General features: G+C 45.8%; 3 protein-coding genes across 3 annotated transcripts; all 3 read left to right on the forward strand.

Moving 5' to 3' along the window:
* Positions 1-5,601: 5,601 nt before the first annotated feature.
* On the forward strand, positions 5,602-5,994 carry LOC308164649 (kelch-like protein 7; the record flags this gene model as incomplete). The annotated part of the gene is made up of 1 exon (XM_080550724.1): positions 5,602-5,994. The coding sequence occupies one exon, from the start codon at positions 5,602-5,604 to the stop codon at positions 5,992-5,994; it is 393 nt and encodes a 130-aa protein (XP_080406850.1).
* Positions 5,995-9,545: 3,551 nt separating this feature from the next.
* Positions 9,546-9,938, forward strand: LOC308164650 (kelch-like protein 7; the record flags this gene model as incomplete). The annotated part of the gene is made up of 1 exon (XM_080550725.1): positions 9,546-9,938. One exon carries the CDS (start codon positions 9,546-9,548, stop codon positions 9,936-9,938), a length of 393 nt encoding a protein of 130 aa, XP_080406851.1.
* Positions 9,939-16,448: 6,510 nt separating this feature from the next.
* LOC308164651 (kelch-like protein 7) lies at positions 16,449-16,793 on the forward strand (the record flags this gene model as incomplete). The annotated part of the gene is made up of 1 exon (XM_080550726.1): positions 16,449-16,793. The coding sequence occupies one exon, from the start codon at positions 16,449-16,451 to the stop codon at positions 16,791-16,793; it is 345 nt and encodes a 114-aa protein (XP_080406852.1).
* Between the last annotated feature and the right edge of the window lie 10,742 nt (positions 16,794-27,535).

Genomic DNA, 27,535 nt, shown 5'->3' on the forward strand with positions numbered 1-27,535 from the left:
CTGCTATGAACACAACCACAACAACCATGTGCACTCAGAGCTTCATAAACTATGAACAAGGTAAATAGCCTATTAGTAGATAATAATATGATGTGTACCAAACATGTCAGCTCTGCGGTGTTCTCTCGGCGGGACAGCCGGGTGAGGAACCAGAGCAGACCAGAGGAGGAAACACAGGTTAACCCCAACCTGATAACAACCACTGACATTGACCGGAACACGACCACCCTGCCCCAGCCAATGTGATACTGGTGACACCTCCCCCACAACCCTGCGCATGAACACAACAGTACCCAAAACATACATGGAGGCTGTGGGCCGGATATTGAAGATGAACAAGGGCAGCATTAAGATGCCAAGCATGGATGATGCTGTGGCGGAGGAACCCCAGAGGAAGGTGTTCAGGGCCAGAATGACAATGAAAAACAGTGATCGACAGCAACTGGGGTTTCTCCACACTACTCTCCCCCCCCGGTGCTCTGCGCCATCCCCACCCCAGCTCCTACCACTGGAAAATGGCAAGCACACTGAAGATGAAGCGCCCATGGAGTTGGGTGAAGAAAATGAAGGGATGGCAGAGGGAGTGTTGTGAATCCCTCTTCGGCTCCGCCCCCTCCTGCCTCGTTGGCGCTCGTTGAGCCTCATCAGGCTCAAGTGGAGACAGCTGGACCTTCCACAGCAGGTGGCTATCAACTCAGGAAGAGGCAGCCCTATAAAGAGCCCCAGAAACCTTCCTCCGACGCTTGATTATTTTGACCCATGTGGTTAGTTGTTTGGCTCTACCTGTTGGCTATTCTAGTTCTAGTAAGTTTCACTTCCGAGTTTTGTTTGTTTGTTATTTTGTTAACTCTAGTTGTTTTCCTTGTTTACCCTCGCTCCCCAAAGGAACCTGCCTTCCCTGCCTAGACCCCTGCCTGCCTATCGACTACGTCTCCTGCCTATGCCCCAGCCTGCCTGCCGACTACTCCTCCTGCCTAACCCCCAGCCTGCCTGCCGACTAATCCCCCTGCCTAACCCCCCGCCCCCGTCTGCCTGCCGACATCCTCTCCTGCCTAACCCCCCCTTGCCTGCCTGCTGACTATTCCCCCTCTCTGCTCTGGACTGGTTAGTACACATACATATTTCAACACTTCACTCATCTACATATCTACACCACACTAGCTCTTGCACGCTAGACACTCACACTCAGACACATAGAGTACAGTCCCACTCACACCTCATTTACATTTTCTAGTTCTCTGGCATCCACACATTCCCCCCACTTAGGTCCCGTTAGAGTAGGTTTATTATTTTGTCCATTTGTTAATAAATCCTTTTATTGTTATTTGCCTCTTGTGTCCGTCTGTTCTGGGGTTCTGCCACACTTGACTCTTTTCCTAGTTACAACATAACAGGGAGGGCTTGATGGGGGACCCCCCCCAGCTGCTTCCACTTATTGGCACTGGATTGATTCTGGAAGAACTGACCATGAACTCCCCCTGCCCTTCCTCGTCACACACGGCTGAGTCAGACCAGGATGTCAGGTGCTTCAGGTGGTTCCTGATGCTTAGTGAGGATGAAGAGAGCCTGGTGGGAAGGGATGAGGAGAAAGAGCAGGACCAGGTAGAATGTGAAGAAGGGACAGAGATGGAACTAATAGAAAATAACAAACTTGGGACACAAACTCTGTGACCACTCAGAACACCAGAACACCAGTGGCGGGTCTGACCACACGTCTTTGGACGGAAAGCCTAACCACTCACAGCTCCCCAACCAAAACTGCTATGAACACAACCACAACAACCATGTGCACTCAGAGCTTCATAAACTATGAACAAGGTAAATAGCCTATTAGTAGATAATAATATGATGTGTACCAAACATGTCAGCTCTGCGGTGTTCTCTCGGCGGGACAGCCGGGTGAGGAACCAGAGCAGACCAGAGGAGGAAACACAGGTTAACCCCAACCTGATAACAACCACTGACATTGACCGGAACACGACCACCCTGCCCCAGCCAATGTGATACTGGTGACACCTCCCCCACAACCCTGCGCATGAACACAACAGTACCCAAAACATACATGGAGGCTGTGGGCCGGATATTGAAGATGAACAAGGGCAGCATTAAGATGCCAAGCATGGATGATGCTGTGGCGGAGGAACCCCAGAGGACGGTGTTCAGGGCCAGAATGACAATGAAAAACAGTGATCGACAGCAACTGGGGTTTCTCCACACTACTCTCCCCCCCCGGTGCTCTGCGCCATCCCCACCCCAGCTCCTACCACTGGAAAATGGCAAGCACACTGAAGATGAAGCGCCCATGGAGTTGGGTGAAGAAAATGAAGGGATGGCAGAGGGAGGGCTTGATGGGGGGACCCCCCCCAGCTGCTTCCACTTATTGGCACTGGATTGATTCTGGAAGAACTGACCATGAACTCCCCCTGCCCTTCCTCGTCACACACGGCTGAGTCAGACCAGGATGTCAGGTGCTTCAGGTGGTTCCTGATGCTTAGTGAGGATGAAGAGAGCCTGGTGGGAAGGGATGAGGTGAGGGATGAGGAGAGGGGTGAGGAGAAAGAGCAGGACCAGGTAGAATGTGAAGGGACAGAGATGGAACTAATAGAAAATAACAAACTTGGGACACAAACTCTGTGACCACTCAGAACACCAGAACACCAGTGGCGGGTCTGACCACACGTCTTTGGACGGAAAGCCTAACCACTCACAGCTCCCCAACCAAAACTGCTATGAACACAACCACAACAACCATGTGCACTCAGAGCTTCATAAACTATGAACAAGGTAAATAGCCTATTAGTAGATAATAATATGATGTTGTTACACACCCGAAGGTAGTAACAAATAAGGGAGTCCACACATGCGTTTAAATGATACAATTAAAGTTTTATTTACTAAATGAACCAAAATAAACTAAATAACATGTATATGATTATGGATAAGAATCAGTAGTGTATGCCATGAGTGAATGGTTGTAGAATGTATGTTGTATGTGTAAGGTGTATGAATGTATGTAGTGTAAAACTAAAAGGCCCCAAAAACCAGGTACCCAGAGACCTTACCAACAGAACCCAAATCATAAGGAAGAGAGAGAGAGAGCTGAGGACACCCCTCTCATATATACATCCCCAGCTCCCCAAACCCAGGTGACACCACTCAACCTAACGACCCACCCACTCTGCCCAGGCTCCAGCCACAGCCAATATGCAGGCAGAGTGGGAGGCGTCACAATGTGTACCAAACATGTCAGCTCTGCGGTGTTCTCTCGGCGGGACAGCCGGGTGAGGAACCAGAGCAGACCAGGAGGAAACACAGGTTAACCCCAACCTGATAACAACCACTGACATTGACCGGAACACGACCACCCTGCCCCAGCCAATGTGATACTGGTGACACCTCCCCCACAACCCTGCGCATGAACACAACAGTACCCAAAACATACATGGAGGCTGTGGGCTCTAAGAAATCAAAAATATGGGCTGATGCAATGAAGGAGGAGATGAACTCTTTAACAGAGAATGAGACTTTCAGTCTGACCACACTACCAAAGCGCAAGAAAGCAGTGGGAGGACGTTGGGTATATGCAGTAAAAGAAAGCCCAGATGGGTCTGTAAGAGCCAGAGTCATATAAGAGGATGATTCCCTCAAAGAGCCTGACAGCGAATACATCCGTCAGTGCTATGCTGAAATACTGGGAGGAAAGAAGTATTTCTATGCCCCAGCAGTCTGTGAGGACTTCCTATACTGGATGGATGACTGTTCCCCACCTCAAGCCAGCTTCAGTGGCTCAGGTGACCACCTCAATCCAGCCCGGAGCCTCAGGTGACGCAGGCCTTGAAAGCATGGTGTGGGAGCCCATGGTGAAAATGGACTCGGCTACTCTTCAACTCCTGCTGGAGTTGGAAGAGGAACATGAGGAGAGCGGTTCTGTTACCAGCCTGGTCCACCCTGGTGAGGACCTTGTCAAGCCTGTGGTCGTGGTTGACACCAGCCTGCTCCAGGCAAGTGAGGACCTCAAGTGCAGCCAGCCTGCAGCCAGTCTGCTTCAGCCTAACCAGGACCTCAAGTCTGCTGCAGTTTTTGACACCACCCTGGTCAAACATGAGGAGAGCGGTTCTGTTACCAGCCTGGTCCACCCTGGCGAGGACCTTGTCAAGCCTGTGGTCGTGGTTGACACCAGCCTGCTCCAGGCAAGTGAGGACCTCAAGTGCAGCCAGCCTGCAGCCAGTCTGCTTCAGCCTAACCAGGACCTCAAGTCTGCTGCAGTTTTTGACACCACCCTGGTCAAGCCTACTAAGACGAAAGGGAGAAAGAGAGGAGGTGGATGCTTCTGTGGCCTCTGGAGTGCCATTCGAAGAGGTCGAGGAAAAGACAAATCTGCTAAGGTCATGGCTGACAAGACAGAGGAATGTATCCAGACCTCATATCACATATCTCATATCACAGCCCCGGGGCCGAGCTGCCGATCTGGTGAACTGTGCAAACCTCTCACGGTTGCAGGCATCTACTGTGATGCTTTTGTTTGGTTTATTTTTCCCACCCAACACCTATCCTTTACCCCCAACACCCCAACCCCCTGTCTCTGCCCCACCACAATTCATGTATTCTTTTACTCCATTTATATATTTATATATTTTATATAAATAAAATGTTTTCATTGCAAAAAAAAAAACGCCTGTCACGCGGGAGACCGGGGTTCAATTCCCCGACGGGGAGCCATCCTCGTTAGTATAGTGGTCAGTATCCCTGCTTGTCACGCAGGAGACCAGGGTTCGATTCCCTGACGTGGAGCCACGCAATGGCGCTGAGTTTGTTGTTGTTATCGTTTTATACCAGTGATTAAGCCAAATGGAATGTGGCACATTCGTAACGCAATAAAGGTTTTTTATGCAGCAAACCAATGACTACGGATCGTGTATAACCAACAGAACACATCAAACTAGAACGCACGGCGCGTCAACCAGAGTCCGCGGGTTAGCATCTCAGTAGCACAGTATTAGACTGTGCTCCTTTAACAGGGTCTGAGACTTTTAAAGCCAGATATGTAGCAAAAGGCTATGGTCAAGTGGAAGGAATTGATTACAAGGAAACTTTTTCACCGACAGCCAATATGACTTCTGTACGAACATTGATGCAGGTGGCTGTACAGGAGGATCTTATCCTACACCAAATGGATGTGAAAACTGCTTACCTCCATGCACCGATTGATTGTGAGGTATATATGGAACAGCCCAAAGGTTTTGAGGAAAAATCAAAAACAGGAGAACACTTAGTGTGCAAACTCAACAAGTCATTGTATGGTTTAAAGCAATCCGGGCGTAACTGGAACAAGTTATTGCATGATCATCTTACAGAAAATGGGTTTGTGCAAAATGATGCTGACCATTGTGTCTACATTGACAGGGAGAACAAACGTTGAGTCTGTACGAGCTTGTTTGTAGGCTACAGTAAGTAGCCATTAGTTGCGATCTGGACACCCCTTTGTTTAGTAAGTCAGGGCCAGAGCTCTGGATAGCTAAGCTAACTGCTAAGCCCAAACAAACCCAGTTGGTACTGGGGGTTAGGTTAGGTTGGTAGTTTAACAGGCTTAGTGTTTGTAGCATGGCGACTCCTCCGGCCCAGGAGAAGAGCGAGAGGAAGTTTGCTGCCAAGGAAGAGAACAGGCAGCTGTCCAGCATCATGGGAGTCATGAACAACCTCAGGAAACAGGGAACCCTGTGTGATGTGTCTCTGGTGGTGCAGGGGAGACATTTCCCTGCTCACAGAGTGGTGCTCGCTGCAGCCAGCCACTTCTTCAGCCTCATGTTTACCACCAGTATGCTGGAGTCGACCTCTCATGAGGTGGAGCTGAAGAGTGCTGAGCCAGAGATCATTGAGCTGCTGGTGGAGTTCATCTACACAGCACTGATCTCAGTAAACAGCAGTAACGTCCAGTCCCTGTTGGACGCAGCCAACCAGTACCAGATAGAGCCCGTCAAGAAGATGTGCTTGTAGCACTACCACATCAGCTTACCTCTACATCCCAACAACAATCTAAGAAGAAATAAATAATCATTATTATTATTATTATTATTATTATTATCATTATGGACGTAGCAGTATTCAGTCTCACGCTTCAATTTTCAAAACCTTCCGCTTCCATGATCTCGCGAGACAGAACCGGAGTTCGTTCGAATTTTTCACCAACTGCCGTTTAGCGTCAGACAGACTCGGTGTTTGCGAGTAGCTCCATCTCACACAGTTATATCACTAGTAACTATAATAGATAATTATCAAACAAAGTTCAGACGATGGCGACCTGTTCCCCAGAGCCACCTCCTCCTCCGGGTGAGGATGAAGATGTTTGTGAAGAAACGACACCGAGTGGTGCATATAAGTGAGTATATGAGGGAGTATATGAGGGAGTATATAAGTGAGTATATGAGGGAGTATATGAGGGAGTATATGAGGGAGTATATGAGGGAGTATATGAGGGAGTATATGAGGGAGTATATGAGGGAGTATATGAGGGAGTATATGAGTATATGAGTATATTTATTGTTTTCTTGCCATTTGCCTAAAACACATGTTGTGTGTCCAAGTAATGATGCCGTAGTTCACTTGGCGGTTTGTCGCGCGAGTGAACATACAAATTTAAATGCAAGCCGTGCTAACAATCAACACAGTCCTAAGATAATAATACTTTTTTTTAAAAGAACGAGACATAAATCGACATAAATAGCGTGTGACCACTCAGAACACCAGAACACCAGTGGCGGGTCTGACCACACGTCTTTGGACGGAAAGCCTAACCACTCACAGCTCCCCAACCAAAACTGCTATGAACACAACCACAACAACCATGTGCACTCAGAGCTTCATAAACTATGAACAAGGTAAATAGCCTATTAGTAGATAATAATATGATGTGTACCAAACATGTCAGCTCTGCAGTGTTCTCTCGGCGGGACAGCCGGGTGAGGAACCAGAGCAGACCAGAGGAGGAAACACAGGTTAACCCCAACCTGATAACAACCACTGACATTGACCGGAACACGACCACCCTGCCCCAGCCAATGTGATACTGGTGACACCTCCCCCACAACCCTGCGCATGAACACAACAGTACCCAAAACATACATGGAGGCTGTGGGCTCTAAGAAATCAAAAATATGGGCTGATGCAATGAAGGAGGAGATGAACTCTTTAACAGAGAATGAGACTTTCAGTCTGACCACACTACCAAAGGGCAAGAAAGCAGTGGGAGGACGTTGGGTATATGCAGTAAAAGAAAGCCCAGATGGGTCTGAGACTTTTAAAGCCAGATATGTAGCAAAAGGCTATGGTCAAGTGGAAGGAATTGATTACAAGGAAACTTTTTCACCGACAGCCAATATGACTTCTGTACGAACATTGATGCAGGTGGCTGTACAGGAGGATCTTATCCTACACCAAATGGATGTGAAAACTGCTTACCTCCATGCACCGATTGATTGTGAGGTATATATGGAACAGCCCAAAGGTTTTGAGGAAAAATCAAAAACAGGAGAACACTTAGTGTGCAAACTCAACAAGTCATTGTATGGTTTAAAGCAATCCGGGCGTAACTGGAACAAGTTATTGCATGATCATCTTACAGAAAATGGGTTTGTGCAAAATGATGCTGACCATTGTGTCTACATTGACAGGGAGAACAAACGTTGAGTCTGTACGAGCTTGTTTGTAGGCTACAGTAAGGCCCGATCCCAATTCCCTTTTCTACCCCTACGGCTCGTTTTCGAGTGTCACTCGATTCGAAGGCCTTGCCTTCGAATACGTCACAAGCCCTACCCCTTCAAATCTCAGCCCTTTGAATTGGGACAGCCCTTCACGGCGCCTACGTCATCAACAGTGGTTTAGACGCGGTACGGGTGACGCGTTGTGTTGCCGGCGAATTCTCACATCTCGCAATGCCTTCAGCTGTGTTTATTTCTGTTGCGTGTGCTATAAGGATCTTTTTTCGTTTGTTATCAACACACTGTAGTGTTTAGACGTTCCTTTTTTAGTCTCTTCCGTCAGCGATGTCTTTTTTGTGGACATCGCAATAATGACAATGAATGACTCCAACCAAAACACAGAGTATTAACCATCTGTCAGCGCACAATGTTCCTCCAAAGATACCCGTGACTCAATCCTCAGCCACCACATACACACGAGTCCATCAGTAGTCATAAAGCGTTGTCCAAAAATCACGTTACCAAGCGCCTTTCTCAGAACAATTCGTCGTCTAGAATCCAAAAATTAATCCATCATAGTGGTGGTCAAAAACGTAGAAAGAGGATCTCTTGGGGACGCGGCCACATTTGCCCGTGAAGGAGAAATGACAAATAAGCGGAAACATTTCTCAGTAGAGTCGAACGGTGATAGATCATCATCCTTTACGCGTATCCTTAACTGTAGTTACATTTCGCGTGTCATATGCCATTAGACATGGAAATATGTCAATGCGCGGCTGTCATGCACAAATCAGCTTGTAACGTTAGACACACAGCACACAGCACATCGGCATGATAACGTTTTGTTGTTGTTGTGCTTGTTATAAAGAAAAGGTCTATAATGCATTGAAATGACATTAGTACATCAGACATTAGACATCAGACATGGACATTTGTCAATGCGCGGCTGTCATGCACAAATCAGCTTGTAACGTTAGACACACAGCACATCGGCATAATAACGTTTTGTTGTTGTTGTGCTTGTTATAAAGAAAAGGTCTATAATGCATTGAAATGAATGATACAACCCATTAATAATATTACCTAATAACAACTGCTCGGATTAGATTGCGGGTGGAAATAGGTCAAAATGCGCATCATGTACAAGTCAGCCGAACGTTTGATAGATAACTTTACATATGTGTACCATCATCCACTGTCAAACGCCACAGGTAATAATTGATTTATGATTGTACATCTCTGAAATGCTCGACTGTCATGCAGCGTTGCGTTACTGTAACGTTAGACACAGCACCGACATAAAAGCGATTTTTGGGTTAAGCTTGTTATAAATAAAAGGTCTATAATGCATTGTAATGACATTAAACTAAGACAATACGATGGTTATCATAATTTTTCAAATCTTTATTAATAAGTAATTACAGAGAAAGTAAAATGACATTTCCGCATTGAATAGAGCGACATAAGATTTCTGTAGATGATTCGCAATGCATCCTGGTATCAAGGGGTAGCGTACCGTTAGCCCTTCGAAGCTAGTGTGGTCCTGAAATCCCTCGAAACGAAGGGATAGTTAGCCCTCCCCCTTACCCCTAGCCCTCGATGAAATATGAATTGAGACAGCCCTCGCCCTAAACGTGAACGCGCAAATCGAGCCATAGGGGTGAAAACGAAGGGCTAGGGGTGAATTGGGATCGGGCCTAAGTAGCCATTAGTTGCGATCTGGACACCCCTTTGTTTAGTAAGTCAGGGCCAGAGCTCTGGATAGCTAAGCTAACTGCTAAGCCCAAACAAACCCAGTTGGTACTGGGGGTTAGGTTAGGTTGGTAGTTTAACAGGCTTAGTGTTTGTAGCATGGCGACTCCTCCGGCCCAGGAGAAGAGCGAGAGGAAGTTTGCTGCCAAGGAAGAGAACAGGCAGCTGTCCAGCATCATGGGAGTCATGAACAACCTCAGGAAACAGGGAACCCTGTGTGATGTGTCTCTGGTGGTGCAGGGGAGACATTTCCCTGCTCACAGAGTGGTGCTCGCTGCAGCCAGCCACTTCTTCAGCCTCATGTTTACCACCAGTATGCTGGAGTCGACCTCTCATGAGGTGGAGCTGAAGAGTGCTGAGCCAGAGATCATTGAGCTGCTGGTGGAGTTCATCTACACAGCACGGATCTCAGTAAACAGCAGTAACGTCCAGTCCCTGTTGGACGCAGCCAACCAGTACCAGATAGAGCCCGTCAAGAAGATGTGCTTGTAGCACTACCACATCAGCTTACCTCTACATCCCAACAACAATCTAAGAAGAAATAAATAATCATTATTATTATTATTATTATTATTATTATCATTATGGACGTAGCAGTATTCAGTCTCACGCTTCAATTTTCAAAACCTTCCGCTTCCATGATCTCGCGAGACAGAACCGGAGTTCGTTCGAATTTTTTCACCAACTGCCGTTTAGCGTCAGACAGACTCGGTGTTTGCGAGTAGCTCCATCTCACACAGTTATATCACTAGTAACTATAATAGATCATTATCAAACAAAGTTCAGACGATGGCGACCTGTTCCCCAGAGCCACCTCCTCCTCCGGGTGAGGATGAAGATGTTCGTGAAGAAACGACACAGAGTGGTGCATATAAGTGAGTATATGAGGGAGTTTATGAGGGAGTATATAAGTGAGTATATGAGGGAGTATATAAGTGAGTATATGAGGGAGTATATGAGTGAGTATATGAGGGAGTATATGAGGGAGTATATGAGGGAGTATATGAGGGAGTATATGAGGGAGTATATGAGGGAGTATATGAGGGAGTATATGAGTATATGAGTATATTTATTGTTTTCTTGCCATTTGCCTAAAACACATGTTGTGTGTCCAAGTAATGATGCCGTAGTTCACTTGGCGGTTTGTCGCGCGAGTGAACATACGAATTTAAATGCAAGCCGTGCTAACAATCAACACAGTCCTAAGATAATAATACTTTTTTTTAAAAGAACGAGACATAAATCGACATAAATAGCGTGTGACCACTCAGAACACCAGAACACCAGTGGCGGGTCTGACCACACGTCTTTGGACGGAAAGCCTAACCACTCACAGCTCCCCAACCAAAACTGCTATGAACACAACCACAACAACCATGTGCACTCAGAGCTTCATAAACTATGAACAAGGTAAATAGCCTATTAGTAGATAATAATATGATGTGTACCAAACATGTCAGCTCTGCAGTGTTCTCTCGGCGGGACAGCCGGGTGAGGAACCAGAGCAGACCAGAGGAGGAAACACAGGTTAACCCCAACCTGATAACAACCACTGACATTGACCGGAACACGACCACCCTGCCCCAGCCAATGTGATACTGGTGACACCTCCCCCACAACCCTGCGCATGAACACAACAGTACCCAAAACATACATGGAGGCTGTGGGCTCTAAGAAATCAAAAATATGGGCTGATGCAATGAAGGAGGAGATGAACTCTTTAACAGAGAATGAGACTTTCAGTCTGACCACACTACCAAAGGGCAAGAAAGCAGTGGGAGGACGTTGGGTATATGCAGTAAAAGAAAGCCCAGATGGGTCTGAGACTTTTAAAGCCAGATATGTAGCAAAAGGCTATGGTCAAGTGGAAGGAATTGATTACAAGGAAACTTTTTCACCGACAGCCAATATGACTTCTGTACGAACATTGATGCAGGTGGCTGTACAGGAGGATCTTATCCTACACCAAATGGATGTGAAAACTGCTTACCTCCATGCACCGATTGATTGTGAGGTATATATGGAACAGCCCAAAGGTTTTGAGGAAAAATCAAAAACAGGAGAACACTTAGTGTGCAAACTCAACAAGTCATTGTATGGTTTAAAGCAATCCGGGCGTAACTGGAACAAGTTATTGCATGATCATCTTACAGAAAATGGGTTTGTGCAAAATGATGCTGACCATTGTGTCTACATTGACAGGGAGAACAAACGTTGAGTCTGTACGAGCTTGTTTGTAGGCTACAGTAAGTAGCCATTAGTTGCGATCTGGACACCCCTTTGTTTAGTAAGTCAGGGCCAGAGCTCTGGATAGCTAAGCTAACTGCTAAGCCCAAACAAACCCAGTTGGTACTGGGGGTTAGGTTAGGTTGGTAGTTTAACAGGCTTAGTGTTTGTAGCATGGCGACTCCTCCGGCCCAGGAGAAGAGCGAGAGGAAGTTTGCTGCCAAGGAAGAGAACAGGCAGCTGTCCAGCATCATGGGAGTCATGAACAACCTCAGGAAACAGGGAACCCTGTGTGATGTGTCTCTGGTCTCTGGCATGGAGAGCTGCGGTTTACTTCGATAAGACACCACCATTTTGTGGTTATTCAGCCAAGCTTGGCTGCTGTGTTCACTGGGGTAGTTGATACACCGTTTTGATGAGCGGAGGATTAGACATATTTGCACGAGCTTTGTTCGCCCTATAAGGGCTTGCAAGTGCAAGAAGCTTCAGCTCTCAAGTTTAGTAGAAAGCAGAGCAGAGAAGTCCAGTCAGAAACGCCGCTAGAAAAGCATTTTAGGTTTTTCATTGTGATTCAGCGGGATCTTGGATCGCACGGGACCGGGAATAACTGCCTGCAAATGAGGGGAAGTAAGTGGAAATCGACTAATTAAATCGACCACTGTTTCATTACACGAACAGCCGTACGATTGTCAAGCTCAGGACACAGACATGAGCGGTCGCATCTCTCAACGCCCCTCCTGCTGCAACAATGCAACAGCAAGGATTATTCCGCACTTTCTCCTGTTCCTTCTGTGGATTACGGATTTATACATTAAATCACCACAGAACTTACATCTTATGGAGAAGGAGACAAACTTTATTGGAAAAAATGAGACCCATAGCGACTTTTATCTCCACGCTGCAAAGAAGTATATAAACTTCGGAACGGCAGCTATTCACACAACGTTGACTGCTGACCTGACGCGGAAAAACAAGCCCCCGGTAGGTAGAATGGACCGAAGGACCATGATCTGGCTCTATCTACTTCTCTCGGGAGACATTCAGCTGAATCCCGGACCAGTCTCAACCAGGCAAGCTACACGTTTGGCCAGAGAACAGCTATGCCTTTACCAGGCAAATGTTACTGAAGCCATTGACGCCATTGTCGACAAACCGGTCAAACCGGTATCAGCAGCGGACTTCCTGGATTCAGACGAGGCTAACAAAACAATGGGTAGCTATGCCAACAACATTACCCCCCCACCTAACTTCCACCAGCTATCCAGTGAACACAGAGGCCTCCCCCACCCGGCGATGACCCCCCCCCTCCCTCCCCCACCCGACGACGCCCCCCCCCCCCCCTTCTCCACCCGGAGACTCTCTAACGAAACCGTTGAACAATGGGCGACCCCCCCCATCCCCCAATCCTCAACTTGACGATGACCAGAATGGTAGTGACTATTTCCAAGTCAAGGACATGAACTCTTTATTTGGACACAGCAGTAAGGGCCTGCATATTGTTCACCTTAATGTGAACAGTCTTGTGCCTAAACTGGACCAAATCAGAGAAATGTTCCATGACAGCAAGGTTCACATTTTGAGCTTCTCTGAGACCAAGTTTGATGAATCAATCAATGACCCAGAGATTGAAATAGTTAACTACACAGTCATCAGAAACGACAGGAACAGGTATGGGGGTGGTGTCTGCATGTACATTCACAACGATATTATCTTTAACACCCGGTATGACCTGAATCGTGACAAATTAGAATCTGTTTGGGTTGAAATTATCTTTAACAAAGCAAAACCGGTGCTGGTTGGTACTATCTACAGACCTCCCGATCAGAATGATTTCTATGATATTCTTGAGGGGTGCTTGGATGACGTTGACTGTGTGGAAAAGATTCTTATTGGGGATTTGAACACGGACATGCTCAGAAATGAAGCATCCGTTTTCAAATCCTTCACTAGGTTTTCTGAATTACACGGTCTCCGTCAACAAATTACCAAACCCACTAGGGTGTGTATTTCTACTCAAACCACCATAGATCTCATTCTAACATCGGATGAGTCCAAAATCTCCAAGAGTGGGGTTATTGTATGCGGGCTAAGTGATCATTACATGATCTTTTGCACTCGTAAAAAACATAAACCCAAGGCTGGCGGTCATAAAACTGTAACCACTAGATCCCTTAAATCCTATTCTAGTGAGGCCTTAAACCATAAACTGGAGAATCAAGACTGGTTAGATGAACTAAAATGCACACAGGTTGAAGAGGCATGGCTAGGTTTCAAAACCAAATTCCTAAATATTATTGACAGTATAGCCCCCATGAGAACCACCAGGGTTAAAGCCCGATCGGAACCATGGATGAATTCGGACATTCTAAATGCTATGAAAGTCAGAGACCTAAAATGCTCTGAAGTTCAAAAATGCAAATCAAAATTAGTGAAACACTTAAACGAAGATCACAAAACCCACTTTGAGAAAATTAAAAAACAATGCAACAAACTATGCAATCAGGTAATTACCATGACCAAATCTGCTAAGAAAGAATACCTCGATAACAAAATCGAAGAAAACTTAAACAAACCACGTGACCTTTGGAAGCTACTTAATAGCCAACTAGGTTGCAGTCAAAAACTCAAAACCAGGTCTACAAACATCAGCATAAAATCTGGAGATTCTCTCCTTACAGACAAGCTGGATGTGGCTAAGTGCTTAAACACTTTCTTTACAACCATAGCCACTAAATTAGTTAACAATCTACCACCCCACTCAGGGCGTTATGGTGTAGAGCACATCCGTGCGTTCTACAATAAACTGGGTGTACGCAAAGATGATTTTAAACTCTCCATGGTGTCAAACGATGAGGTGTTTAAAAAGCTGGGCGCTCTACACTCAGAAAAGGCCACGGGCCATGACAATATTCCAGCCAGATTTCTAAAAGACTCAGCTGCCTCCATTACCCCAATCATCACCCACATAATAAACCTCTCCATCAAACAGGGACACGTCCCCCTTGACTTTAAAATAGCAAGGGTAACCCCACTGTATAAAAAAGGAAGCAAATTAGACCCAGGCAACTACCGACCTGTTTCTATTCTTAATTCCATCTCGAAACTTATGGAAAAATAGTTTATGAACAGGTTGATAGGTACCTTACCGAAAAAAATCTGATGTATGAATTTCAATCAGGATTCAGAACATCCCATTCCACTGACACATGCCTTCTCTATTTGAACGACCACATCAACCATGAGGTGGACTCGGGCAAGTACTGCGGCATGGTCATGCTGGACCTCCAGAAGGCCTTCGACACAGTAGATCACCACATATTGTTAGATAAACTGAAAGCAATTGGGTTCGATAGAACATCGGTGAGCTGGATGCAATCCTACTTAGAGGGGAGGGAACAGGTGGTTAGTGTGAACGGAACACTGCCCCCCCCCCTCCCAGTGACCTGCGGCGTTCCACAAGGAAGCATATTGGGACCTTTACTGTTCCTAATATATGTGAATGACATGTCATCAGCATGTGATTGCAATTTGTTCCTGTTCGCGGATGACTCGGCTCTGCTGGTCTCTGACAGGGACATATTGCAGGTGGAAAAAGCGCTAAGCACTGAACTGAGTAGAATCTGCATCTGGCTAGCTGACAATAAACTATCAATACACCTAGGTAAAACTGAAACCATCCTATACGGATCCCCATCTAAAATCAGAAAGGCTGAAAAATTTAAAATAAAAGTGGGTAACATTAATATCACAAGAAAAGAGGATATTACATACCTGGGCTCCATCTTAGAGGCAAATCTTTCCGGAGATAAAATGGCAGCAAAAGTAATCAAAAAAGTGAACCATAGAACTAGATTCTTGTACAGGATATCCTCACTTGTCAGTAAAAACACACTGAGGACCCTATCAGGAGCTCTCATTCAATGTCACTTCGACTATGCCGTAACATCATGGTACTATAGAACCACAAAGGCCCATAAAACAAGACTCCAGACAGCCCAAAATAAACTGGTTAGGCTTCTACTAGGCCTCAACCCTAGGACACATCTAACCGCTGCTCATTTTTTGAGCCTGGATTGGCTACGAGTAGTTGACAGAGTGCAGCAGCTTGCACTGGGCCTGGTCTTCAAGATACGCTACACCACAAAGACACCCAAGTACCTGTCAACATACTTCCAAAAAGTGAACAACGTCCACACATACAACACCAGAGGAAGCTCCACGAACCACGTTCAACCGCGTTGCACCACAAACAAGGGGTTAAACTCGTTTGCAAACTATGCAGTAAAAATGTGGAACGCCCTTCCTATAATCTTAAAGGAGTGCAAAACACTGCCCACCTTCAAAACCACTCTCAAAAAACATTTACAGGAGGCTGCAATCCGTAACTGGACCCTCTAAATCAAAAATCTGATTAAAAGACCCCAACTACCCACTGTACATACTCTGTGTTTTGTCCCCCGCCCCCACCTGTGGTGTATGTCCCCACCTGTCCTACCCGCTGTACATACCTTATGTTTTGTTGTATTGTTCTTCCCATGATGGATGTATGTTTATCTTGTAGATAGTAATAGTTATTTGTCTGTATTATCTTGTAGATAGTACTAGTTTTTTTTGTCTGTCTTACATGTAACGATGAATTGAGAATCAAGGACCCCAATTGAAATAAGCCAGTGGCTTTCTTGGGTTTTTATCCTTTTAGATGACCTTGTATGTAATATGTACTTTCATGTACCTACTTCTGCAAATCTTCTAATAAAGTTTTCAATCAATCAATCAATGGTGGTGCAGGGGAGACATTTCCCTGCTCACAGAGTGGTGCTCGCTGCAGCCAGCCACTTCTTCAGCCTCATGTTTACCACCAGTATGCTGGAGTCGACCTCTCATGAGGTGGAGCTGAAGAGTGCTGAGCCAGAGATCATTGAGCTGCTGGTGGAGTTCATCTACACAGCACGGATCTCAGTAAACAGCAGTAACGTCCAGTCCCTGTTGGACGCAGCCAACCAGTACCAGATAGAGCCCGTCAAGAAGATGTGCGTGGAGTTCCTCAAAGAACAGATCGACGCCACCAACTGTCTGGGTAAGACCTGCTCTGTCAGCCTCAGCTCTATAACCACTACCTAAGCTCTACACCGCCAAGACTCCTGCAGGGCCTCCACGCGGCCACACACGGTAACTGGGACCTTGCGGTCCCAGGCTAATCTGTGGGGGATCTCGGAGTACAGGGGCCCCCAGAGAGATGGCGCGCAGGCCCACCGGTGTGTGGACACGCCCTGGCGCCTCTCACCCCTGTCCCAGCTATGGGTCAAATACTCCAGCTATGGGCCAAATAACCCCAGCTATGGGTCAAATAGCCCCACTGCTTTGTGGGCCTATTGAGGCGAAGGCTACGGGAGAAAACCCCTAACGAAAAATCCAGCAGGTCAGCAGGCTGTAAGGTGGCAACCCCACCAGCTGACAACGGCTGCTTGGGCCAATCACCCACCCAGACGTAAAACTGATTACTGAAACCGAAACCAGAACTAAGAAATCACACCTGAATCAGGCATGCCGCCCTACCAGTAGGAGATAAATGAATTCCTTGGGACAAACCCTAACGGAAGCCCAAGGGAGGAAAGGCCTGCTCCACTTCAAGTCCAATACCAGAGTAGGATGCTGGAACGTGAGAACTCTATACCAAATAGGAAAGTTAGCACAACTAGCAAAGGAGATGAGAAGATACAACATTAGTATAATAGGAGTAAGTGAGTGTAGATGGAACACCTTTGGGGAAGTCACCATCGCCACAGGAGAGGTTCCTGTATTCAGGAAAGGAGAACGAAGAGGATCCACATATGCATGGGGTGGGCTTAATTATCTCTAAAGACGCTGCAAGAAGCCTCCTTGATTGGAAACCAGTTTCAGAGCGCATAATCACTGCCAGGTTCCTATCCAAGGGTCGTAACATCACCATCATCCAGTGTTATGCACCGACAAATTCGGCTGAAACTGAGGAAAATGAAATGTTCTACCAACAACTCCAAGCGCAAGTACAGAAGACCCCAAAGAGAGACATCCAGATAGTCATGGGAGATATGAATGCCAAGGTTGGAAGGGACAACAGGCACTGGATGAACGCCATGGGAACTGAAGGTCTCGGAGAAATGAACGAGAATGGAACCCTCTTTGCGGACTTCTTCTCTTTCAACGAACTGATCATCGGAGGAACTGTATTCCCACACAAGTCCACACACAAAGCGACATGGATCTCTCCTGATCTAAAGACAGAAAACCAGATCGACCATATAGCAATAACAAGAAAATGGCGAAAACTGCTGCTAGATGTTAGGGTAAAGAGGGGAGCAGACATCGACTCTGACCACCACCTGCTGATAGGAGAGTTCAGACTGAAACTAGCTGCAAGGACAGGGGAAGGAAGTAGGACCCAGAGAAAATTCAACATCAGGAAACTAGGGGATCACCAGGTTAGACAGGAAGCAGGGCTTACACTTAGAAACAGATTCCAAGCATTAGCAGAAATGGGAGATGTTGAGGAACATTGGGAAAGCTGCAAGAAGGCCCTCAGACACATGTGAACAGGTCCTAGGCTATAGGTGATGATTCGCAAGGCATTCTGGGAGATTTCACGTAACTACATTTGGAGTGTGCCTCTGAAAAAACTCAGTGTGCAGGGCCTTGTAGCACTACCACATCAGCTTACCTCTACATCCCAACAACAATCGTGGCGAAAGATGTTTACCTGCAGTAATTCTGTAGCTACATGCTATGTCTTTCATCATCTGTCTTTTTACAGGGTATCCGCGGTGTCTTGAAAAGTATTAACTGTAATTTTCCATTACATTTACAAAAGATGGCCATCATTGGATTTCTTGCAGTGCATCAATAGTTCATCAACTTCAACTGGGTTGTCTAGGATGATGGGTGGTTTAGGTGATTCAACAGATTAGTGACCTTGAGCTTGTATATCCTCAAAGCATGCATGTATGAGTTGACTTGGAAACTGTTGACATTCAGGCTCCGAGTCAAAAATATCCTGAAATATAGATAGGATTCAGATAGGAAAGAATTCTAAATGGATTGACTTCTATAGCGCCTTATTCCAAAGCACTTTACAATGGCATCTCATTCACCCATTCACCTACCAATGGTGGCAAGCTACCATGCAAGGCCCGCCGGGTTGTCTAGGTTGATGGGTGGTTTAGGTGGGGGGGGGCCCAAAATGATATTCTGTCATGGGGCCCAGAATCTCTAGCGGCGCCCCTGCCTACACTATCTCATGTATAAGGTGTGAAACACAGTTGTCTGTTGAATTCACTTCAGTATTTCAACACGGCCAATCATTTTTCAGTAGACATAATGCATGATATTCTAGAGGGGGTTGGTCAGTTTGAAGTGAAACTTGTTCTGCAGTACATTAAGGACAACTTCCTAAATGCTGAACAACTGGCTGGTAGAATACATGCTTTTGACTATGGTTACAATCAACAGCGAAATCGTCCGCCAAGAGTGAAGTTTGTTTGATGGAAGTAATGATTTGGGGTTGAATGCCATACAGTCTTGGTGCTTATTACGCAATATGCCTTTGCTATTTGGTGATTTGATACAGACAGATGATAAGTACTGGCATCTTCTACTTTTGCTTCTTCAGATCGTCAACATTATATTTTCACCAATCCTGTCAGAAGGCATGACCATATACCTCAAACATTTAATCATTGACCACCATCGACTCTTCAAGCAGTTATTTCCTTCAATCAATCTCTTACCAAAGCATCACTTCATGCTACATTATCCTCGCAATATAAGGAACATCGGCCCAATTCTGCACATGTGGTGCATGCGTTATGAAGCCAAACATAATTTCTTTAAGAGACAATTAAAAAGCTTTAAAAACATTACACTGACATTGGCCAAAAAACGTTTCGAAGTCGTCATAAAACAGCTGAATCTGCAAGGCATCTTTTTCTACAGAAAATAGGGGACTTTCTTTCAAATAGGTGGCATCTCTTAAATCTGCATACACACCTTCCTTGTGAATGTGCCTGGGCTTGAACATGTCTGCAAGTTCTGGGTGAACCGTGAACTGATTGTATATGCCTAATAAGCATATTTGAACTTGTTAACTTAAACAAACAAAACACTGCATAATGGAGGAGAAATTCAAGCACTAATGAAGCAACCTTGCCCTAACTTCAGCAACACGAGGACTCTCTTTGACTTTACCAACATCAATGTTATACTCAGTGGTCTGGATGAACAGGTACATGTTGTGGAGCATGGTGTTGTATGATGTGCCAAACACAAAATGTGCCTTGAATAGTTAATCAAAAGCACCAAGAGAAGAGGTTGACCTGCAAGGTATGGCATTCTTGTCGAGAATGATGAAGAACTGGTGGATTGCATTCTTCTTAACGCCAACAGCCAGGAGATAGGGTTGAGTGCTCGTAGTGATGGCATCGAGATTCTCTTGGATGCTTGTTCCAGTCTGAGAAGACAAATACACATGGAGTGACGATTAGTATTACATGGTTGTAATAAAAAAATAATTCTCATCATTAAAAAAAACACATAATAATTTAAAAATAATAATAATAATAAATATATATACACACAAACCTTCTTGAAGACCACAAGATGCTTCTCCGCTTGGGAGGCCGACACCTTCCCTGGTCTCTTCAGACCCTGAGCAGTCGGTGGAATCAGGTGTGACAGCAGTAAAATTGATGAGAGGTCACTGTCCCAACCTGCAACACAGAATTGCACTTGACTTGCACTGTCAGCAGCATTTTTACAAAATACAGAAAAGATAGCATTTCTATATAATCACAAGAAGCTCTCCCACTACAAATCCTTATAGCTGAGCCAAAGACTTCAGTGCGTTTGAGTCCTTGTTCAATATACAGAACCAGTCAAAAGTTTGGATGCACTTTCTTATTAGAAATGAGAATTAGTATTATGTTGATATATGTTTAGACATGATACATTATGGGCCCTCATTTATTGACGGGCAATGCCTTAACCCAAACGCAGTCAATAAATTAGGGCCCGATGTCGATACAAGTCTATGAGTGCCATACAACGTCAGTATCCTTACAGCTTACCAAAGTCAAAATCCGCTTCAGTGCCATCCTCAGGAGGATCAGCAGCCAGCAGGAGTTCTTCAAGTTCACTGATGGATGGGAGCTTTCTGCATTGTTGGATAATCTTTTTCTTGAATGTGGTTGTCCACCTCTCCAGAAACTTGCCTGATGCATCCTCTCCAAACATCAGAAGGAAATCCTGTTCAACCTGGGGTAAAGGTATTGGGGGACAATCTCAGAGTTTTACAGCCAACCAAAGTTAACAGGTGCTAGTTATTCATGCATCACTACAATACCCATCTACTATTCAAAACTACTCAATAATGGTCATAACGCTGTCAAAATAATGACATAATTACCAAGCCTTTGACATCCCTGAAGCGTGGAAATTCTGAAAGTATGTCGCTTGACTGCTGGGGATTAAGGACCAAGTTGCGGCGATAGGCAAATGTCACCTTCATCTTCTTCTTGACCATGTCCTCATCAGCTGCATGTCTCATTAGTGCGATTGCTTCTTTGCACTGATCTTCGCTCAGGGCAGTCTCTGGTACATATTGTGACTCTCGTCTGTCAGTTGGTCCTCCAGAAATGTTGTTACCAAATGGTCTTTCTGCTGAAGCTAAACAATATGGGAAAATACCTGCTCAATACTGATGACAAATATGTACATTTTAAAACACTTTCAGCAACTTGGATTTGACCCAACTTTAGAATTTGTATTTATTTATTTTATTATTGGCTGGACAAACATTATGTGCAAAAAATCTTGTAACGGTTTTGTTCCATACATTTTTACAATATAATTACAGTTACCTCCAAATGAAGCTTGTCTGTCTTTAGCAGTGCTTCTCTGAACAGTTTTGATCCTCCAGGCCAGGTATCCAGTGCCACTCTCGCCATCATAATAATGCTCCTTGGAGGATACCAGAAACAGACAATTCTTCATTAATAACATCAGGGGTGCAAACTGGTGATGGCCCAAAAAGGTGACACATTTTTTTTGTGGCTAACCTTTGAATAGCGCTAGCACTAATGGTGTTAAATAGATATCGCTAGCACTAACGGTGGTCTAACAATGATGCATGTGTAAGTAGCGGCAGCCCTGACCTCAACACCTGCAGAATTACAACTAAAACAGTTTACTGTGACTGTGTTCTCTGTGTGCTCTATGCTGTCTGGAACTGTACCTAGTTCCCTGAAGCTAAAAGTTATTTCAACAGCAGCGTTGTTGAAAGTTTAGCAGACAGGAAGATTAGTTAGCTCGCGCATCATGAAAAAAGCTAGAGCTAAAAAAAGAAGACAACAACTAGTATGTTGCATATTAGAGACCTGTCATAGATGAATGGAAATAAAATGTATTTTAAAAATCTATAAATATAATATAGTTAGACAAAATTGTTAAAAACCATTTTCCAATTGAATAAGAAAAATAAAGTAATATTAGTCCCCTGAAGAAGGGGGGGGGGGCAGAGTTTCAGTGCAGACACAAACACCTGTGTACTTCCTCATCATCGTTGTACACTTCCTTTCCTACTGAGGGCAGCAACAACAGTCTCACATTCAGCTGTCAGTCAGGCACACATGCTAACGCAGCTACACAGACAAAGAGACTATACAGTAGAGTTGAGGTAAAGTTAGAATAAAAAGTATTGGAAAGATGTCTGAGGTTATCCATGCCAACCCTGACAAGGATGAAAACGTCAGGTTCCACAGAGGGGAGGTGGAGGAGAGGATTGTGGTCAGAGAGTCTCATCACTCAGGTCAGTAACTAATAACTGTCCTCACTCAGGTCAGTAACTAATAACTGTCCTCACTCATGTCAGTAACTAATAACTGTCCTCACTCAGGTCAGTAACTAATAACTGTCCTCACTCATGTCAGTAACTAATAACTGTCATCATGAATCATGCTTGTGATTTCTGAATCTCCCTTTTCTGATGAAGCGCGCACACACACACACACACACACACCTGAAACAGAGTAAGACTTATGGATTTAAAATGCACATACTGTAGAGACTCATTTTTAAATGGTTGGTATATTTGGAAAAATGTTTGGAAGGCCTAAATATTCACCTTTCAAGTTCAGTGTCAATGTCTTTGATAGAGTTACTTCCTCTCTACCAAACTGTATATATGGTCTCTTACTGCATCTAGCTGTATCAGCATGTAGCATGTCGCTAACTGAATGTGACCCTGTGGTGGTTTTTGCCCTCAAAAGAAAGGAATGAGTAAAAAGAGGAAGAATATTAAAAACAGTATAAAAGGTAATTGTAGCGAGAACTTGTCTAGGTGTGAACACACACATACACACGCACACACACACGCACGCACACGCACACACACACACAGCATGCTGTCCACACACACACCGATACACACACACACACACACACACACACACACACACACACAGCATGCTGTCCACACACACACACACAGCATGTCCGCGCACATGCATAAACGTACACACACACACACACACACATTAACGCTTCAGACACTTGTGCAAATGTCTGCTGCCATCTTGTGGACTTTCTTATACTTTATTATTTTATCTAATTATTTACACATTAAAATCTCACGACTCTAAAGACATAGAATCAGCACAGATTCAAAGAGATATGAGTGACTAACAATCATCATTTTATGTTTGTTCATTGATATGAGATTCAGTGATGTAGAATGGTGTGTGCGTGTGTCTCTTGCAGGTAGGAGAATCCACATGCTGGTTGCTGGGCTGATGTGTGTTCTACAAGTCACACTGAACGTCTCCCTGCGTCTCGTCCACTGTGAGTCTCCTGACTTGTGATTATGATATTATCCTTGAATACACACATAGGGCGTACACACCGGCAAAGAACCGTGCCGGTTCGCGAACCAAGTCTGGAAACGGCCGGCGCATGCAAACCCAAACTCAATTGGTTAGGAGCCTGAAAAGTTGGTTCGCAGCGGGAACCAGAAAATAGTGGTTCTCAAGCGCAAACCAAAACGTAGAACAGTCACGTCGTCAGTGGGTGTGTCATATTCTAGGCTGCAAAGACCAGCAAGAAGGAAGTAGACAAAATGTAATCTAATCTGGGTGAAGCTGGGGAAGAGCATTTCCAGCTCCAGGTCCACCAGCACGGGCTCCCCGCAGGGCTGCGTCCTGTCTCCAGCACTATTCTCCCTTTACACCAACAGCTGTGTCTCCCGCCACCCCTCGGTCAAGCTCCTGAAGTTTGCAGACGACACCACCCTGGTGGGCCTCATCTCCGGGGGGGACGAATCTGCCTACAGGGGTGAGATCGAGGGGCTGCAGAGCTGGTGCAGTTTAAACAATCTGGAGCTCAATGCTCTGAAAACAGTGGAGATGGTGGTGGACTTCCGTAGGAAAGCAGCCCTGCCCCCTCCCATCACGCTGGGAGGTACCCCGGTGGCCTCCGTGGAGTCATGCCGCTTTCTAGGCATGACCATCTCCCGGGACCTCAAGTGGGAGCGGAACACCGAGGCCCTCACGAAGAAGGCCCAGAAGAGGATGTTCTTCCTCCAGCAGCTGAGGAAACTCAGGCTGCCGAGGTCCATGATGGTCCAGTTTTACACGGCCATCATAGACTCCATCCTCACCCACTCCATCATCACAAGGCCAAGTTGCAGCGGGTGTTACGTTCAGCAGAGAGGGTGATCGGCTGTCCCTTGCCCTCCCTCAACTCCCTGCATGACACCAGGGCTCTGAGGAGGGCAAGGAAGATCATGGCAGACCCCTTCCACCCCGGCCACGGCCTCCTCACCCTGCTTCCCTCTGGAAGAAGGTTGCGGCTGCCTAAGGCACTGAAGGCCCGCCACAGGCTCAGTTTCTACCCCTCAGCCGCCAGGCTGATAAATGACTCTGGCTTCCCCCTCCCCCCCGCCCCCAAGTCTGCCCAGGACTGAATATGCACTGGACTCACTGTAAAAACTCTGCACTGCACTTTATATTATGACTCTGAGAGCTATACCGGCCGGGGTTTACACCCCTGGCAGGTTCAACCAAGCCGGGCAGGTTTCAGAGGAGGGGCCAGACGAAAAGCAGCACCTGGTCCTCCAGGTTGGGGGTTGGGCGTGGGGCCAACAACCCCATCCCGTAGAAAACAATCTGTTACAAAAACGTTGACGACAGAACAGACCTCAGCCCTGGAAGAAGAAGGATCCTCAATGAGAGGAAATATGACGCTGTGTGATGAAAGCTGTCAAGTCACAGAAGTCACAGAGCCGAAACCCCTTCTGTCAACCAGAGACACACGAATTGGAACATGGAACGTCAGGACCTTGTATGAGACCGGAAAAACCATACAAGTAGCAGCAGAAATGAAGAGGTACAAACTAGATCTTTTGGGAATTAGTGAGTCACGATGGACACAATCTGGACAACAAAGACTGCAGACAGGAGAGCTGCTACTCTACTCTGGGCACGAAGAAGACAAAGCCCCTCACACTGAGGGGGTTGGCCTTTTGCTATCAACAACAGCAAAGAAAGCACTGATTGGATGGGAGGCACATGGATCAAGAATTATAACAGCCACCTTCAGAACCAAGAAAAGGAAAATCAAGTTGAACGTGATACAATGCTATGCACCAACCAATGACAGTGACGATGGAAAAAAGGATGAGTTCTACAACAGACTGCAGAGCATCCTGGATCAACAAAAAGGAAAAGACATCAACATTCTCATGGGGGACTTCAATGCAAAGATTGGCAGAGACAACACAGGCTTCGAAAAAGTGATGGGAAAGCATGGCCTAGGAGAAATGAATGAGAATGGAGAAAGATTTGTGGACACCTGTGCCCTGAACAACCTGGTTATCGGAGGAAGCGTCTTCCCACATAAGAGGATCCACAAGGCAACCTGGGTATCACCGGATGGAGTGACCGAGAACCAGATAGACCACTTCTGCATAACCAGCAAGTTCAGGAGATCACTACAGGACCTGCGAGTAAGGCGAGGAGCAGACATAGCATCAGACCACCACCTACTAAGCGCTATGCTCAAATTGAAACTGAAGAAGCACTGGATGGAAACAACATCAAAGAAACAGAAATTCAATGTCCACCTCTTAAAAGACACACAGACAAGAGAAGTGTTCACACTGAAGCTGAAGAACAGATATCAAGCCTTGCAAGATCTAAGCAGTGACGAAGGAGACCAGCAAGACCAATGGGAAAGGATAAGGGAAACCCTCATAACAACATGTAAGGAAGTGATTGGAATAAAGAAGAGAAACCATAAAGAGTGGATATCAGCAGAAACACTACGCAACATAGAAGAAAGGAGACAGAAAAAGACAGAAGTTAACAACAGCCGAACAAGGGCAACCAAGGCAAAAGCCCAAAGCGAGTACACTGAGGCAAACAGAAAGGTCAAAAGAAATGCCAAGAAGGACAAGCGAAACTACATCGACAACCTGGCTAAAGAAGCAGAAGAGGCAGCAGCAAAAGGAAACATGAAGGAACTGTATGACACCACCAAGAAACTGTCCGGAAAGTTCAGCAGACCAGAACGACCAATCAAAAACAAGGAAGGAAAGACCATCACAAGACTGGACCAACAGCAAGAGGGATGGGCAGAGTATTTTGAAGAACTCCTGAATAGACCGACACCACATAACCCCCCGGACATTCAACCTGCGGAGACTGACTTAGTCATCAACTGTGGAAAGCCCAGCAAGCAGGAAATCCAACAGGCCATTGCACAACTAAAGAATAGTAAGGCAGCAGGACCAGACAACATCCCTGCCGAGGCACTGAAGGCAGACATAGACACCTCGGTAGAGATGCTACACCCCCTGTTCGAGAAGATATGGGAGGAAGAGGAAGGGCCAACAGACTGGAAAGAAGGCTACTTGGTCAAAATACCTAAGAAAGGAGACCTCAGCCAATGCCACAACTACAGAGGAATCATGCTTTTATCAGTGCCAGGAAAAATCTTCAACAGAATCCTCCTCGAGCGAATAAAGAAAGTGGTGGATCCGCAGCTAAGAGACCAGCAGGCAGGCTTCCGACCCAATAGATCATGTGTAGACCAGATTGCAACCCTCCGAATCATAGTTGAGCAATCATTGGAATGGAACTCACCATTATACATCAACTTTGTAGACTACGAGAAGGCATTTGACAGTCTCCACAGAAACACCCTCTGGAAATTGCTTCGACACTACGGCATACCAGAAAAGCTTGTCAACATCATGAGGAACTCCTATGAAGGAATGACCTGCAGAGTCATACACAGCGGGCAGCTCACACGAAGCTTCCAAGTGAAGACCGGAGTAAGGCAAGGCGGTATACTGTCCCCCTTCCTCTTCCTCCTGGCCATTGACTGGATATTGAAGACCACAACGGCACAGAGGAGAAACGGGATCCAGTGGACACTCACAACACAACTGGACGACCTAGACTTCGCAGACGACCTTGCCCTACTATCCCACAGTCGACAACAGATGCAGGAGAAGACGAATATACTGGCAGACACCTCAACACAACTAGGCCTCAACATCCACCAAGCAAAGACCAAAATCCTAAAGATCAACACAAACAACGAAGACCCAGTAAACCTGGAGGGAACAGCACTCGAGGAAGTAGAATCCTTCACCTACCTAGGTAGCATCATAGACAAGAAGGGTGGCACGGAGGCAGATGTCAGAGCAAGAATCAGCAAGGCAAGGGCCTCATACATCCAACTAAAGAACATCTGGAGCTCCAAGGTAATCAGTCAGCGGACAAAGATCAGACTCTTCAAATCCAACATCAAGCCAGTACTCCTATACGGATCAG

Source organism: Nansenia antarctica (assembly GCF_963989245.1).
Source record: "Nansenia antarctica genome assembly, contig: SUPER_8_unloc_1, whole genome shotgun sequence".
NCBI classification, from domain to species: domain Eukaryota; kingdom Metazoa; phylum Chordata; class Actinopteri; order Argentiniformes; family Microstomatidae; genus Nansenia; species Nansenia antarctica.